Source organism: Oncorhynchus clarkii, chromosome 18, assembly GCF_045791955.1.
Source record: "Oncorhynchus clarkii lewisi isolate Uvic-CL-2024 chromosome 18, UVic_Ocla_1.0, whole genome shotgun sequence".
Taxonomy (NCBI): Eukaryota; Metazoa; Chordata; class Actinopteri; order Salmoniformes; family Salmonidae; genus Oncorhynchus; species Oncorhynchus clarkii.
Genome location: NC_092164.1, coordinates 15,235,945 through 15,249,564, shown reverse-complemented (window position 1 = coordinate 15,249,564; position 13,620 = coordinate 15,235,945). Strand labels below are relative to the sequence as shown.

Genomic DNA, 13,620 nt, shown 5'->3' with positions numbered 1-13,620 from the left:
GCGTGAGTGACTGTAAGGGGGTAGAAAGAGGGAGCTGGAAGAGGAGATATAAAAGAGAAAGAGGGGGTATTGTGGGGGTGTAGACGGGGTGTCCTGGGTGTTTAATTACTATGAGTTTATCTCTGAATCAGAGTGTTGTATTTAACACGGTGTCCTATAGAGAAACATCCATCATGCTGCCAGTTCAGCCCTATGGACGGTCCTGATTAGTACCACTGGATAAAATCATATCACCGTCTGTTTTTCAAGATGCATGCTCTCTCCTCTTTCTCTCACTTTCTCCTCTCCTTTTTCTCTTTGTCCTCTCCCTCTCTCTCTCTCTTTGTTCATCTCTCTACCTTTATTTCTATAAATCTCTCTCTCCTTATCTCTATGGCTTCCTCCTTGTCCTTTACCTCTGCTCTCCTCACTGCCAACACACATGCTGCTGAGCAGAGAGGGGGGAGAGAGAGGAAAGGAGGGGGGAGAGAGAGAGCCAATGAGACGAGGGGGAGGGGCGGGGAAGCTCTATAGCTAAAGCCAAAAGAAAGGTGTGTGTGTGTGTGCGCACCACTGTCATGGCGGCAATTGAATTAATGACAATTTTGCAGTTCCCTCACCTACCAGATAAAGGGGGATGGATCCCATCTCATTCTCCATCAGATGTCCCGCCCCCCTCTGCTTATGAGCCATTCAAACACACTCCCGCCACCGCTGTCCATCACCCATATGCTGCTCTGTGATAGGCTACGGGGGAGCAGCAGGAGATGCAGGGCTGAGTTGATTGGCTGGTGTAGAGAAGCGGGTAGGTAGAGGAGCGTTGTTCTCGGGGGGGGCTTGGTGGTTGGCTCCCGTTCTATCAGAGCTGTAAACAGAACGCTGGTGCTTAACAAACGGGATCTGCAGAGAGGGAAAACCAGAATAACAGAGAAAAGGAATGGGAGAAGGAGATGACATTCTATTGAGGAGGTTTTGGGAATAACTTTTGGGAATAACAGACGTATCCTGTCGTGTGACATCAATGGGATTAACCTGAGGAAGAGGCAACATTTTGGTAGTGTGTTTTCTACCGTGTGTCTGTGCGCGCACAGCAGTGTGATGGATGGATGATGGATTTTCTCCTGGCTGTGTTGTTGTATATGGATCACCTCAGCAGCATGGACTCTTTCACATTTCTGTGTGTGTGGTTGTCTCTCTTGTTAAGAGCATCTGCTAATTGACTGAGATGTAAACGTGTGCTGCCAGCGACACTCTCCTGGTATTTTTGTACACAATCTACACACACACACACACACACACACACACACACACACACACACACACACACAGGGATTGAGCGGGCCGTTCTAATGCCACTGCCTGTGGATAGCCTGTGATCTTGGCGCAGTCAAGGGTCCTGTCATTAGGAGGATACACACATACACACACATCCATGTAACCGTGGTAACATACACACACATCCATGTTGCTGTGGTGACCGTGTCTCGCTCTCCTGCAGTGTGACAGCGTCTGGAGTGGGCTTCATCCTGGTCATCGACCGCCGCCAGGACAGATGGACCGCCGTCAAGGGGACCCTGCTACGCATTGCAGTGAGTAGCCCACCGTGTGTGTATGTTTGTGTGCATGCACACCTCGTTATCACTGCATGCTGAGGGTGTGTGTGTAATCTGTTAGGACATACACCTTAACAGGTGTTCGAGATGTGCTGAGCGACAGGAAACCTTTGTATATCAGAGTAGTGGCACAGTGCAGCCTTCTCCATGAGGTGTCTTGCTGTCTGGCGAAACTGTAACTACTAGCCTAGTTCTAAGCAGGAGGGGACTGTAGCATCTCCTCCTTTCAGATTATACAACATCACACTCACTTCAACCTGCAGGAGGGCACTGTAGCATCTCCTCCTTTCAGATTATACAACATCACACTCACTTCAACCTGCAGGAGGGGACTGTCTGTCTGTCTCCTGTCCGTCCGTCTCCTTTCTCTCTCTGTCTGTCTCTGTCCTCTCTCTCACTGCATGTGGTACAGGCTGTGACAGCTCAACAGCTGTGGCTGTAGCTGGAGGGGATAGAGTGATTGAGTAGGGGGGGGGATAGGGTGTTTGACTAGGGAGGGGATAGAGTGATTGAGTAGGGAGAGGATAGGCTGATTTGACTAGGGAGGGGATAGGCTGATTTGACTAGGGAGGGGGATAGGCTGATTTGACTAGGGAGGAGGATAGGCTGATTTGACTAGGGAGGGGGATAGGCTGATTTGACTAGGGAGGGGGATAGGCTGATTTGACTAGGGAGGGGGATAGGCTGATTTGGCTAGGGAGGGGGATAGGCTGATTTGACTAGGGAGGGGGATAGGCTGATTTGACTAGGGAGGGGGATAGGCTGATTTGACTAGGGAGGGGGATAGGCTGATTTGACTAGGGAGGGGGATAGGCTGATTTGACTAGGGAGGGGGATAGGCTGATTTGACTAGGGAGGGGATAGGCTGATTTGACTAGGAAGGGGGATAGGCTGATTTGACTAGGAAGGGGGATAGGCTGATTTGACTAGGGAGGGGATAGGGTGATGAACATGAAACACCCACAATGAGTTCCAGGAATCACCATCATAATAACTTGATACAGGCTTCACATCTGTGATCTTCATATTTTTTTTTTTTTTTTTTTTTTTTTTTTTTTTTTACCTTTATTTAACTAGGCAAGTCAGTTAAGAACAAATTCTTATTTTCAATGACGGCCTGGGAACAGTGGGTTAACTGCCTGTTCAGGGGCAGAACGACAGATTTGTACCTTGTCAGCTCGGGGGTTTGAACTCGCAACCTTCCGGTTACTAGTCCAACGCTCTAACCACTAGGCTACCCTGCCGGGTAATAAATGCAGAGTTTTGAAACAGACAAACAAAACAGAAATATTACTTTTCTATAAATATAACATTGACAAATGTTAACCTTTTAGCTCACCCATCTCCCATCAGCAAACCATAATGTCTCCATCATTCTCCTTATATGGGCCTGTCAGCCCCCCAATAATAATGGACTGTTCCAGCCATAACGGCCCGTTCCAGCCCATTGGATATGTCTATGTGACAAGGGAGGGGAGGAGGCTGGTATTGAGCTGTTAACATTGCTGAGTTAGGACAGTCGTCCTCTGTAATCCCCTGTTAAGTGTGGGTGTGTTCATTGATTTCTCTACAGTGATAGTAGTGTGTAAACAGGCTGGGGAAACCTGCTGATTAGTAGAGTACAGTATCACTGTGGTGGCTCCAAGGGCAAAGGCACACACACACATACATTCTCACCCACTCACACCCTCAAGCATGCAGTGTCTGTGATTTTGATTGTGATTGTGATTAGCAGTATGATTTGTGACTGTGTCCCTGTGGGCCTGCAGTGTGAGCAGCAGAGGGTTGGCTTCATTACTCACCCCTAGGCACTGCACTGCATGGTACTGAAGCAGGGGGGTAGAGGGGCTGGGCTATGGAGAGGCGGGGGGGGGGGGGGGGGGGGGGGGGGGCTATGGAGAGGAGGAGGAGGAGGGAGGCAGGGGGGGGGGGTAGAGGAGCTGGGCAATGGAGAGGAGGAGGAGGAGGAGGAGGAGGGAGGCAGGGGGGAAGTAAGGAAGTAGAGGGGCTGGGCTATGGAGAGGAGGAGGAGGAGGGAGGCAGGGGGAAGTAGAGGGGCTGGGTTATGGAGAGGAGGAGGAGGAGGGAGGCAGGGGGGAAGTAGAGGGGCTGGGTTATGGAGAGGAGGAGGAGGGAGGCAGGGGGGGAAGTAGGGAAGTAGAAGGGCTGGGTTATGGAGAGGAGGAGGAGGGACGCAGGGGGGGGTAGAGGGGCTGGGCAATGGAGAGGAGGAGGAGGAGGGAGGCAGGGGGAAGTAAGGAAGTAGAGGGGCTGGGCTATGGAGAGGAGGAGGAGGAGGAGGAGGGAGGCAGGGGGAAGTAGAGGGGCTGGGTTATGGAGAGGAGGAGGAGGGAGGCAGGGGGGGAAGTAGGGAAGTAGAGGGGCTGGGTTATGGAGAAGAGGAGGAGGAAGGAGGCAGGGGAAGTAAGGAAGTAGAGGGGCTGGGTTATGGAGAGGAGGAGGAGGGAGGCAGGGGGAAGTAGAGGGGCTGGGTTATGGAGAGGAGGAGGAGGGAGGCAGGGGGGAAGTAGAGGGGCTGGGTTATGGAGAGGAGGGAGGCAGGGGGGAAATAGAGGGGCTGGGTTATGGAGAGGAGGAGGAGGGAGGCAGGGGGGAAGTAGAGGGGCTGGGTTATGGAGAGGAGGAGGGGGCGTGCAGGGGGAGGGAGTGGGGCTGGGCTGTGGAGAGGAGGAGGGGGCGTGCAGGGGGAGGGAGTGGGGCTGGGCTGTGGAGAGGAGGAGGGAGGCAGGGGGAAGTAGAGGGGCTGAACTGTGGAGAGGAGGAGGGGGAGGAGGAGGGAGGCAGGGGGAAGTAGAGGGGCTGGGTTATGGAGAGGAGGAGGAGGGAGGCAGGGGGGGGAAGTAGGGAAGTAGAGGGGCTGGGTTATGGAGAAGAGGAGGAGGAAGGAGGCAGGGGAAGTAAGGAAGTAGAGGGGCTGGGTTATGGAGAGGAGGAGGGAGGCAGGGGGGAAGTAAGGAAGTAGAGGGGCTGGGTTATGGAGAGGAGGAGGAGGGAGGCAGGGGGAAGTAGAGGGGCTGGGTTATGGAGAGGAGGAGGAGGGAGGCTGGGGGGAAGTAGAGGGGCTGGGTTATGGAGAGGAGGAGGAGGGAGGCAGGGGGAAGTAGAGGGGCTGGGTTATGGAGAGGAGGGAGGCAGGGGGGAAATAGAGGGGCTGGGTTATGGAGAGGAGGAGGAGGGAGGCAGGGGGGAAGTAGAGGGGCTGGGTTATGGAGAGGAGGAGGGGGCGTGCATGGGGAGGGAGTGGGGCTGGGCTGTGGAGAGGAGGAGGGGGCGTGCAGGGGGAGGGAGTGGGGCTGGGCTGTGGAGAGGAGGAGGGGGCGTGCAGGGGGAGGGAGTGGGGCTGGGCTGTGGAGAGGAGGAGGGAGGCAGGGGAAGTAGAGGGGCTGAACTGTGGAGAGGAGGAGGAGGGGGGGCGTGTGAGAGAGATGGAACCTGCTAGGGAGATGAGCAGCATGGGGAGAGATAGTAGTGGTGTCAGGCCACTCAGCTGGGTGTGATGGGGAGAGATAGTGGTGTCAGGCTACTCAGCTGGGTGTGATGGGGAGAGATAGTAGTGGTGTCAGGCCACTCAGCTGGGTGTGATGGGGAGAGATAGTAGTGGTGTCAGGCCACTCAGCTGGGTGTGATGGGGAGATATAGTAGTGGTGTCAGGCTACTCAGCTGGGTGTGATGGGGAGAGATAGTAGTGGTGTCAGGCTACTCAGCTGGGTGTGATGGGGGAGAGATAGTAGTGGTGTCAGGCTACTCAGCTGGGTGTGATGGTGGAGAGATAGTGGTGTCAGGCTACTCAGCCGGGTGTGATGTGGAGATATAGTAGTGGTGTCAGGCTACTCAGCTGGGTGTGATGGGGGAGTGATAGTAGTGGTGTCAGGCTATTCAGCTGGGTGTGATGGGGAAGAGATAGTAGTGGTGGCAGGCTACTCAGCTGGGTGTGATGGGGTAGAGATAGCGGTGGTGGCAGGCTACTCAGCTGGGTGTGATGGGGAAGAGATAGTAGTGGTGGCAGGCTACTCAGCTGGGTGTGATGGGGAGAGATAGTAGTGGTGGCAGGCTACTCAGCTGGGTGTGATGGGGTAGAGATAGTAGTGGTGGCAGGCTACTCAGCTGGGTGTGATGGGGTAGAGATAGTAGTGGTGGCAGGCTACTCAGCTGGGTGTGATGGGGAAGAGATAGTAGTGGTGGCAGGCTACTCAGCTGGGTGTGATGGGGAGAGATAGTAGTGGTGGCAGGCTACTCAGCTGGGTGTGATGGGGTAGAGATAGCGGTGGTGGCAGGCTACTCAGCTGGGTGTGATGGGGGAGAGAGTGTTCCATTATTACTTCCGACAGTATATCATATACTGTGTAGCTGGGTTTAACATGAGCTTTCATTGGCTACACCTTAGTCAGACTACATGGAATGGTATTGCTATGGAAATCATAGTTTGAAGGTCAAGAAGCAGCCCCTCCTTCCATGTTCTCATTAAATGGTTTTTAACGTCCACCCGCCCGCTGTTAAAGTGCTTTTATGATTTTAGTGTCAGTAAACTCCAAGCTCTCCAAAAATATTGATGGGTTACTGTGATAGAAAAGGGTCATATTATATGCAAGTAGGGTTCAAATCTACTTAGAGGAGGAGCCTAATAACAGTCGGGCTCCAATCACAGCAGGCTTGCTCCAGTCCCATACAGCCATCAGTCCCAAACAGATCAAGTCATTTGTTTGAGTGTCATGTGCAGGACAGACAGTGTGACGGTGCGCTGGATTATTGATTAGGAGATAAATAATGAGAGTGAGGTAATGAAGATTAACACGTTTTATCTCTCAGGATCTCTTCATTGATTTTGCGGTGGTAGTTCAGTAATACACTCAGATTTGAGTGTCCTTGCCTGACACCTGAAGACACGTGTTAGCTTCCTGAGCAAATGCCTAGGTCTATAGCTCAGTGGGCTAAAGCAGTCTTGAGCTCCAGGTTCGAAACCTGGTCATTGACAAATTTTTTTCAGTGAGAAAGAGCATTCCTTTATTTACTAGATGCAATTAATTAATAGAAAATAGACTGGCTGTGTGACAGACGTGGAAACCGTCGCTGTGTGGAACCTCATCTCTTTCTCCCAAGGAGTGCAGTTTCCATGGCAACGTGGTCTTGCAGGGTAGGTAAGCAGCTGTGTGTGGATGTAGTGGGCTAGTCTCTGGGAAGCAGCCTTTTGGCAATATGAGATGACATCATACTGCTGAAATAGAGCCTTATTCTGCTAATTGGAATTGGGATTTGCAGAGGTTTTACTGTGGTTACAAACCTGCACGTATTTATTTGAACAGTTAGGCTAAAACTTTGAACTTGTCTCTATACTCCAGCATTTTGGATTTGAGATCAAACATGAGGCGACAGTACAGAACGTCACCTTTTATTTGAGGGTATTTTCATACATACAGTGCCTTCAGAAAGTATTCATACCCCTGGACTTATTCCACATTTTGTTGTTACAGCCTGAATTCAAAACGGATCAAATCATGTTTTTTTCTCACCCACCTACACGCAATAATACCCCATAATGACAAAGTGAAAATGGGTTTTTAGAAGATTTTGCAAATTTCTTGAAAATGAAATACTTTTGTATCTAATTTACAGAAGTATTCACACCCCTGAGTGAATACTTTGTAGAGTAACTTTTTGACGGCGATTACATCTTGTATCTGGATAAGGAGTGAGAGAAATTCTGTCTGTAACACAACAAAATGTGGAATAAGTCAAGGGGTATGAATACTTTCTGAAGGCCCTGTGTCTGTTTCACTGTTTAGAAATTAAAGTCCTGCAATTTGAAGGTGTCATAAGTATTTGGTTTTATTTAAATGTAGAATTTGGTCCCATATTCCTAGCACACAATGACTACATCAAGTATGAGGCTCAGTAAACATGGGTGCATTTGCAGTTTGTTTTGTCTGTGTTTCAGATTGTTGTGCCCAATAGAAATGAATGGTAAATAACCTATTGTCCTTTTTTGGTCACTTTTACTGTAAATAAGAATAGAATATGTTTCTGAACACTTCTACGTTAATGAGATCATGCCACCAAAACATGCTTACCACTCACCATTACCAATAGCAGGGGAGGTTAGCATTTTGGAGGGGGGGGGGGGGGGGGTGTAATTTTATGCCTATAAACACCACCAAAATAAACTGCAAATGCATTTTTAGCTTCACTGTCCAAGTAAATACATAGGTGTGTGTGGCTCTGGTTCAGACAATAGGCTATATTCAGGCTGCTATCAGTTGCTGTGTGGATTCTGGGTTTTCTGACGAACTCTCTTCTCAGTATTTTCAACCCAAAGAATTCAATAAAAGTACCTATTCTAAAACAAGCGAGAGATTAACCTGTTTTATAACATGTAGTAGATATTTTTGGCTGCACCTGTTGGTTGAAGCGCTATCCCTCCCCCCCTCCACTCCTCCAGGGATCAGTGTTATGCCCACTCAGCCTGCTTATATATGTCAGCTGTAGCCAGCAGCAGTAGAGTGTGGTGATGCTGCATCACTGTGGGGGTGTAGGTTCTACAGCGGGTAGTGTTGTTTGTGTGCCCGAGGCTGAGGAAGGTTGTCCTACTCTAGCTAGTCTTGCGGTATCGATTTGAAGACCACCCCTGTAGAGCAGAGTAATTCACAACTCCTGTTACAACAAGCCACTAACAATCTGGCGCACAGTGCCTTCAGAAAGTGTTGACACTTCTCGACTTTCTCCGCATGTTGTTGTGTTACAGCCTGAGTTTAAAATGGATTACATTTATATGTTGTGTCACTGGCCTAAACACAATACCCCATCATTTCAAAATGGAATTATGTTTTTAGAAATATTTGCAACTTCATGAAAAAATGAAAAGCTAAAATGTCTTGAGTCAGTAAGTATTCAACCCCTTTGCTACGGCAAGGCTAAATAAGTTCAGGAGTAAACATGTGCGTAATAAGTCACATAATAAGTTGCATGGATTCACTCTGTGTGTAATAATAATAATAATAATAATAAGTGTTTAACATGATTTTTAAATGACTACCTCATCTCTGTACCCCCACACATAACATTTTCTGTAAGGTCCCTCATTCGTGCAGTGTATTTCCAACACAGATTCAACAACAAAGATCATGGAGGTTTTCCAACGCCTCGCAAAGAAGGGCACCTATTGGTAGATAGGCAAAAATGGACAAAGCAGACATTGACTATCCCTTTGAGCATGGTGAAGTTATTAATTACACTTTGGATGGTGTATCAATACACCCTGTCACTAACACAGTTGCCGGGGAGGAAGGAAACCGCTCAGGGATTTCACCCAGAGGCCAATGATGACTTAAAACAGTTACAGAGTTTAATGGCTGTGATAGGAGGAAACTGAAGATGGATCAACAGCATTGTAGTTACTCCACAATACTAACCTAAATGACAGAATGAAAAGAAGGAAGCCTGTACAGAATACAAATATTCCAAAACATGCATCCTGTTTGCAACAAGGAACTAAAGTAAAACTGCTAAAAATGTGTCAAAGAAATGAACTTTTTGTCCTGAATACAAAGTGTTATGTTTGGGGAAATCCAACACAACACTGACTACACTGTTCATATTTTCAACCATGGTGGTGGCTGCATCATGTTATTGGCAAGGACTAGGGAGTTTTGTAGGATAAAAAGAAACTGAATAGAGCTCAGCACAGGCACAATCCTAGAGGAAAACCGGATTCAGTCTGCGTTCCATCAGACACTTGAGAGAAAAATTCACCTTTCAGCAGGACAATAAGCTAAAACACAAGACCACTGGATTTGCTTACCAAGATGAATCACTACCCTGATTTACCACTCTTTCCAGTAAGGCATGTGTGTGTATGTTCATTTAATTTGCATCAATGAATTCCATTCAAGTCCATAAGACTTCTGAAAGGTTATCCCCCAACAACAACAACACAAAGTAATGAATGTATGTGTTCCACAGGGCTCATTCCCAGTGCATTTAGAGCTGGTTCTGGTCTTGCGGCCCTCCACCTTATTCCAGCGGACGCTCTCCGACATCTTCTTTAAGTTCAACAGGGATGAGTTCAAGATGAAGGTGCCGGTATGTTTTTTTTATATGCATGCGCACGTCTGATGTGAGGACGTTTAGTGGACGTTTGTATGCGTCTCATATGTAGGTTAATGTGTGTTGACTCTCCTCCCTGTGTCTCAGGTGGTGATGCTGAGCTCTGTGACTGAGCTCCATGCCTACATCGACCGGACTCAGCTGCCCCAGGAGCTGGGAGGAACCCAGGATTACTGCCATGATACCTGGATCTCACACCGCACCGTGAGTACCCTACTACCATACCCTTCCCACCAGACCCCTGACAGACTACATAGGGCCCAATCCCAACATGATACCTGGATCTCACACTGCACCGTGAGTACCCTACTACCATTCCCTTCTCACCAGACCCCTGACAGACTACATAGGGCCCAATCCCAACATGATACCTGGATCTCACACTGCACCGTGAGTACCCTACTACCATACCCTTCTCACCAGACCCCTGACAGACTACATAGGGCCCAAGCCCAACTTGATATCTGCTCACTGAACTGAACTCATTCTAAACTGTCCCATTAGTCCACCCCATCTCAATAGGATGTGTGTGTGTTTCTAACCAGTGATGACACAATTGGGTTGTGTTTGTCCGGTCCTCAGGCTATCGAGGCCTTTGCTCTGATGGTGAAGACCACGGCTCAGACCCTGCAGTCGTTTGGGACGGAGCTGGCCGAGACCGAGCTACCCAACGACGCCCAGGCCACGTCCAACCTGCTGGCCACACACTCCGAGAAGAAGGGACAGATGAAGGTAAGGGCACAGAGAGACCAAGTCATTAATATACAGACTATTATCAAAAACTCCATGTTTTAAGTGATAGTGTTGAGGTTGTTTTATTTGAAGTTCAAGGCGCGATTAAACATTCAGTTCCTGATTTGTTCCTGCTGTTTGTGTTTCTCAGGGGAAAGATATACTGAAGAACAGACTTTGGCCGTAGCTGAGACTGTATACTCTGTACTGTCCAATGGTAGATCCCTCTAACTGATGTGTCCATGTCCTGTCTCTCTCCCAGGAGGACCTGTGTGTGGCCCTGGGCCAGGGGGGCCGGCTCCTGGAGAGCATCAACGAGCCCCTGCAGAGAGAACCCGACTATACAATGAACCAGGACGAGCTGGAAAACCTGGCCACCGTGCAGAGGTCAGAGGGGACAGGGGTCAAGGGTCAGGCTTAGAGGTACTCTCATACCTCAGAAGTGGTCTAAAGTTGTTGTTAGAGCCGATTTGGACATATTTGTATAAAAGACCGAACATATGGAGCTCCGTGTACATTTGTGTAAATATATTAAATATTAATGTGCATGATGAAATATTAGGTTCATACCTTTATGATTTATATTTACCTGATTGAGATATATTCATTTGTTGTTAGTGTAACTCAGTTTTTGCCCCCCCCCTCTTGCCCATTCATTGTACTGTGGTAAGTGTGTTAGGATAAAGGCAGGAAGTTGGGCCTTCGGGGGGAGGGAGTCCTTGCTAGATGCGGGAGCGGTATAGTTTTTTGACCATACAGACATACAGACAGGTCATGTTATGTATTTTCCATGTCAAGTAATCTCTGCTTTAAGTTGATTGGAGAATCATTTCTTTGTTAGATATAAGAAGAATAAACATTTTTGTTGCGCCATATCTCTGGATCTCATTGTATGCGTACCAAACAACCCCGCTTCAGGCTTGGGCAGTGGCTATGGTAAAGCGAAAAGTAAGCCACTACAGTTGCGGTGTTTAGATCATACTAAATCTGTATGTATGCCTCAATCCTAAATGAATAGGAAAGTTTGGCGGCATATACATTTTAGGGTGAACTGTCCCTTTAATGCTAATGAAATAGGTTGAGAAAGGGACAGGGTACAGTAGAAACAACAGAGATAGGAAAGAAGACAGAGAGATCCTGAGGTCCAACTGGTTATGGAACAGTCAAGATTCATGTTCTCTAGTAACAATGGTGGTGTGTGTCTTGCTAGAAGTTACCTAGAACTCTACTCTCTCATCTCCCACCATGACCCTGAACCTTCTAGGCTGTGTTCTGCCGCGCTGCAGTGAAATCTGCCCCCGTGCCATTCTGGTGTATTTTGGGAGTACGGGGATAGGATGCATAGTGGCAGCACTCACAGCTGCAGAGCAGAATTGGGAGAACAAAGGAAAGAAAACTGCAGTGTTTCATAACCCAAAACATTTTGTTGGTTATACTGTAAAGTGCTCTGCTCTTGGAGGAGTAGGTTATGTAAGGGATTTGATTAAACACAGGACTTGGCTTGGTTTCAATGAATAGGTACTTCTGGTTTCACTTACTGATACTTTGAGATCCAAGCTGAAATACCATTGTTATGGACTCAGGTTCTCCTCTCCATCCCTTCATTCCCCTTCCATTTTTCCCTCCCTCCCTCCCTCCCTCCCTCCCTCCCTCCCTCCCTCCCTCCCTCCCTCCCTCCCTCCATCCATCCATCTCTCTCTCTCCATCCCTTCATTCGTCTACTGTTCTTCCTCCATCCGTGTGTAGACTGCTGGGCCAGCTGGATGAGACCGAGACAGCGTTTGATGATTTCTGGGAGAGACACCAGACCAAGCTGGAACAGTGCCTGCAGCTCCGCCATTTTGAATACTACTTCCGTGAGGTGAGGGGAACAGGGACACAAGAGCATCATGGGAGATGTAGTCCCGGTCACTGTTTGTCAATTTGTAGAGTGTGCTTGTGTCTGTCTGTCTGTCTGTCTGTGTGTGTGTTCTGACTCTACCTGTCCCTCACTATGTGTGTTCAGGTGCGTGCCCAGCTGGATGTGGTGTCAGAGCGGGTAGAGGCGTTCTCGGAGGTTGGCATCAGTCCCGCCCATGCAGAACACATCCTACGAGAACTCAACAGCCAAGAGGAGAAAGCCTGCGTAAGACACACACACACACACACACACTTCATCCCAATAGCACACATCATCCTCCCCATAGCTCATCAACTTGTCTAACAGATCCAAAACACGATGAGTGAAATGAATGTAGACACTTGAATGATGAGATTCCACCAGCTGACATGGGTCGTATCCTGTTTCCGCTCTAGTTGTACCCCAGTACATTATAGACCCCATTCATCTCAGTGACAGTATTGACTTTACAGATGAGACCCAGACCTCTATTGGTTGGTTCACACATACATTACTGTTGTGTCCCTATGTGACTAGAAAACATGGCGTGTGTGTGTGTGTCGGTGCACGTGTGTTCGGTGTGTCGGTGCACGTGTGTTTGTGTGGGTGTGTGTAGAAAGAGAGCTTGTCGCCCTCGATGGCCCAGACCATTGCAGGGCTGCAGAGCAGCAGTGGGGAGGGGAGGGAGGGAGGAGCGTAGGGGGAGGATTGTGTGGGGGAGGTTCTGCAGCTGGGTTTGGTGGTGGTAGAGTGGATGGTGTTACTTCTGGTTCTGCACCACAGAAACAGCCTGCTTCCTCATTCTACATTCCCATCACATATATGGACATGAACTGAATCCACAATGCCTGCAATAAGGCCCAGAACATCCACAGTGAAATCTTTACAGACTGTATACGTTGTGTAAAATGATGAGTTGGCTGTTATACATCGGTCTTTATTTCAGAGGCAACTAGGAAGTAACATGGATTTAATGGCTTTCCATTATGACTGCTTTGTTCATATTTCTTTTGTTTTATTGTGTAGTAGTCGTGTGTGTGTGTGTGTGTGTGTGTGTTCTCACCTGCCTGTGTCTCTCTCTCCAGGATGTGTTGGACTGGGCTCTGTCCCTGGCCGCTGAGGGGGATGGGCTGATTGAGAGTGCTCACTACGCTGAGGACTCCATCCTGCCTAAGTGCAGTGAGCTGAGGGCCGTTTGTGATGAGGTCACCTCATTCCTCAAGACCAAGAAGGTCCTCCTCCTGAGGGCCATGGAGCTGCACCACTGTCTGGAGAAGGTGATGGCTGGAGGGGAGAAGT

General features: G+C 48.8%; 1 protein-coding gene across 12 annotated transcripts in view; it reads left to right on the top strand.

The window, feature by feature from the left end:
• Positions 1–13,620, top strand: part of LOC139373068 (mcf.2 cell line derived transforming sequence-like a) — a 66,060-nt gene that overhangs the window by 36,049 nt on the left and 16,391 nt on the right. For 8 of the 12 annotated variants that reach the window (XM_071113121.1, XM_071113122.1, XM_071113125.1 and 5 more), the window contains 8 exons: positions 1,478–1,568; positions 9,567–9,686; positions 9,798–9,914; positions 10,293–10,442; positions 10,705–10,829; positions 12,189–12,303; positions 12,448–12,567; positions 13,407–13,598. In XM_071113121.1, coding sequence (XP_070969222.1) covers positions 1,478–1,568; positions 9,567–9,686; positions 9,798–9,914; positions 10,293–10,442; positions 10,705–10,829; positions 12,189–12,303; positions 12,448–12,567; positions 13,407–13,598 — 1,030 coding nt within the window. Of the gene's footprint in view, positions 1–929; positions 1,034–1,477; positions 1,569–9,566; positions 9,687–9,797; positions 9,915–10,292; positions 10,443–10,704; positions 10,830–12,188; positions 12,304–12,447; positions 12,568–13,406; positions 13,599–13,620 lie in introns of those variants that run through there. The other 4 variants (XM_071113128.1, XM_071113132.1, XM_071113123.1 and 1 more) reach the window with 2 other exon arrangements.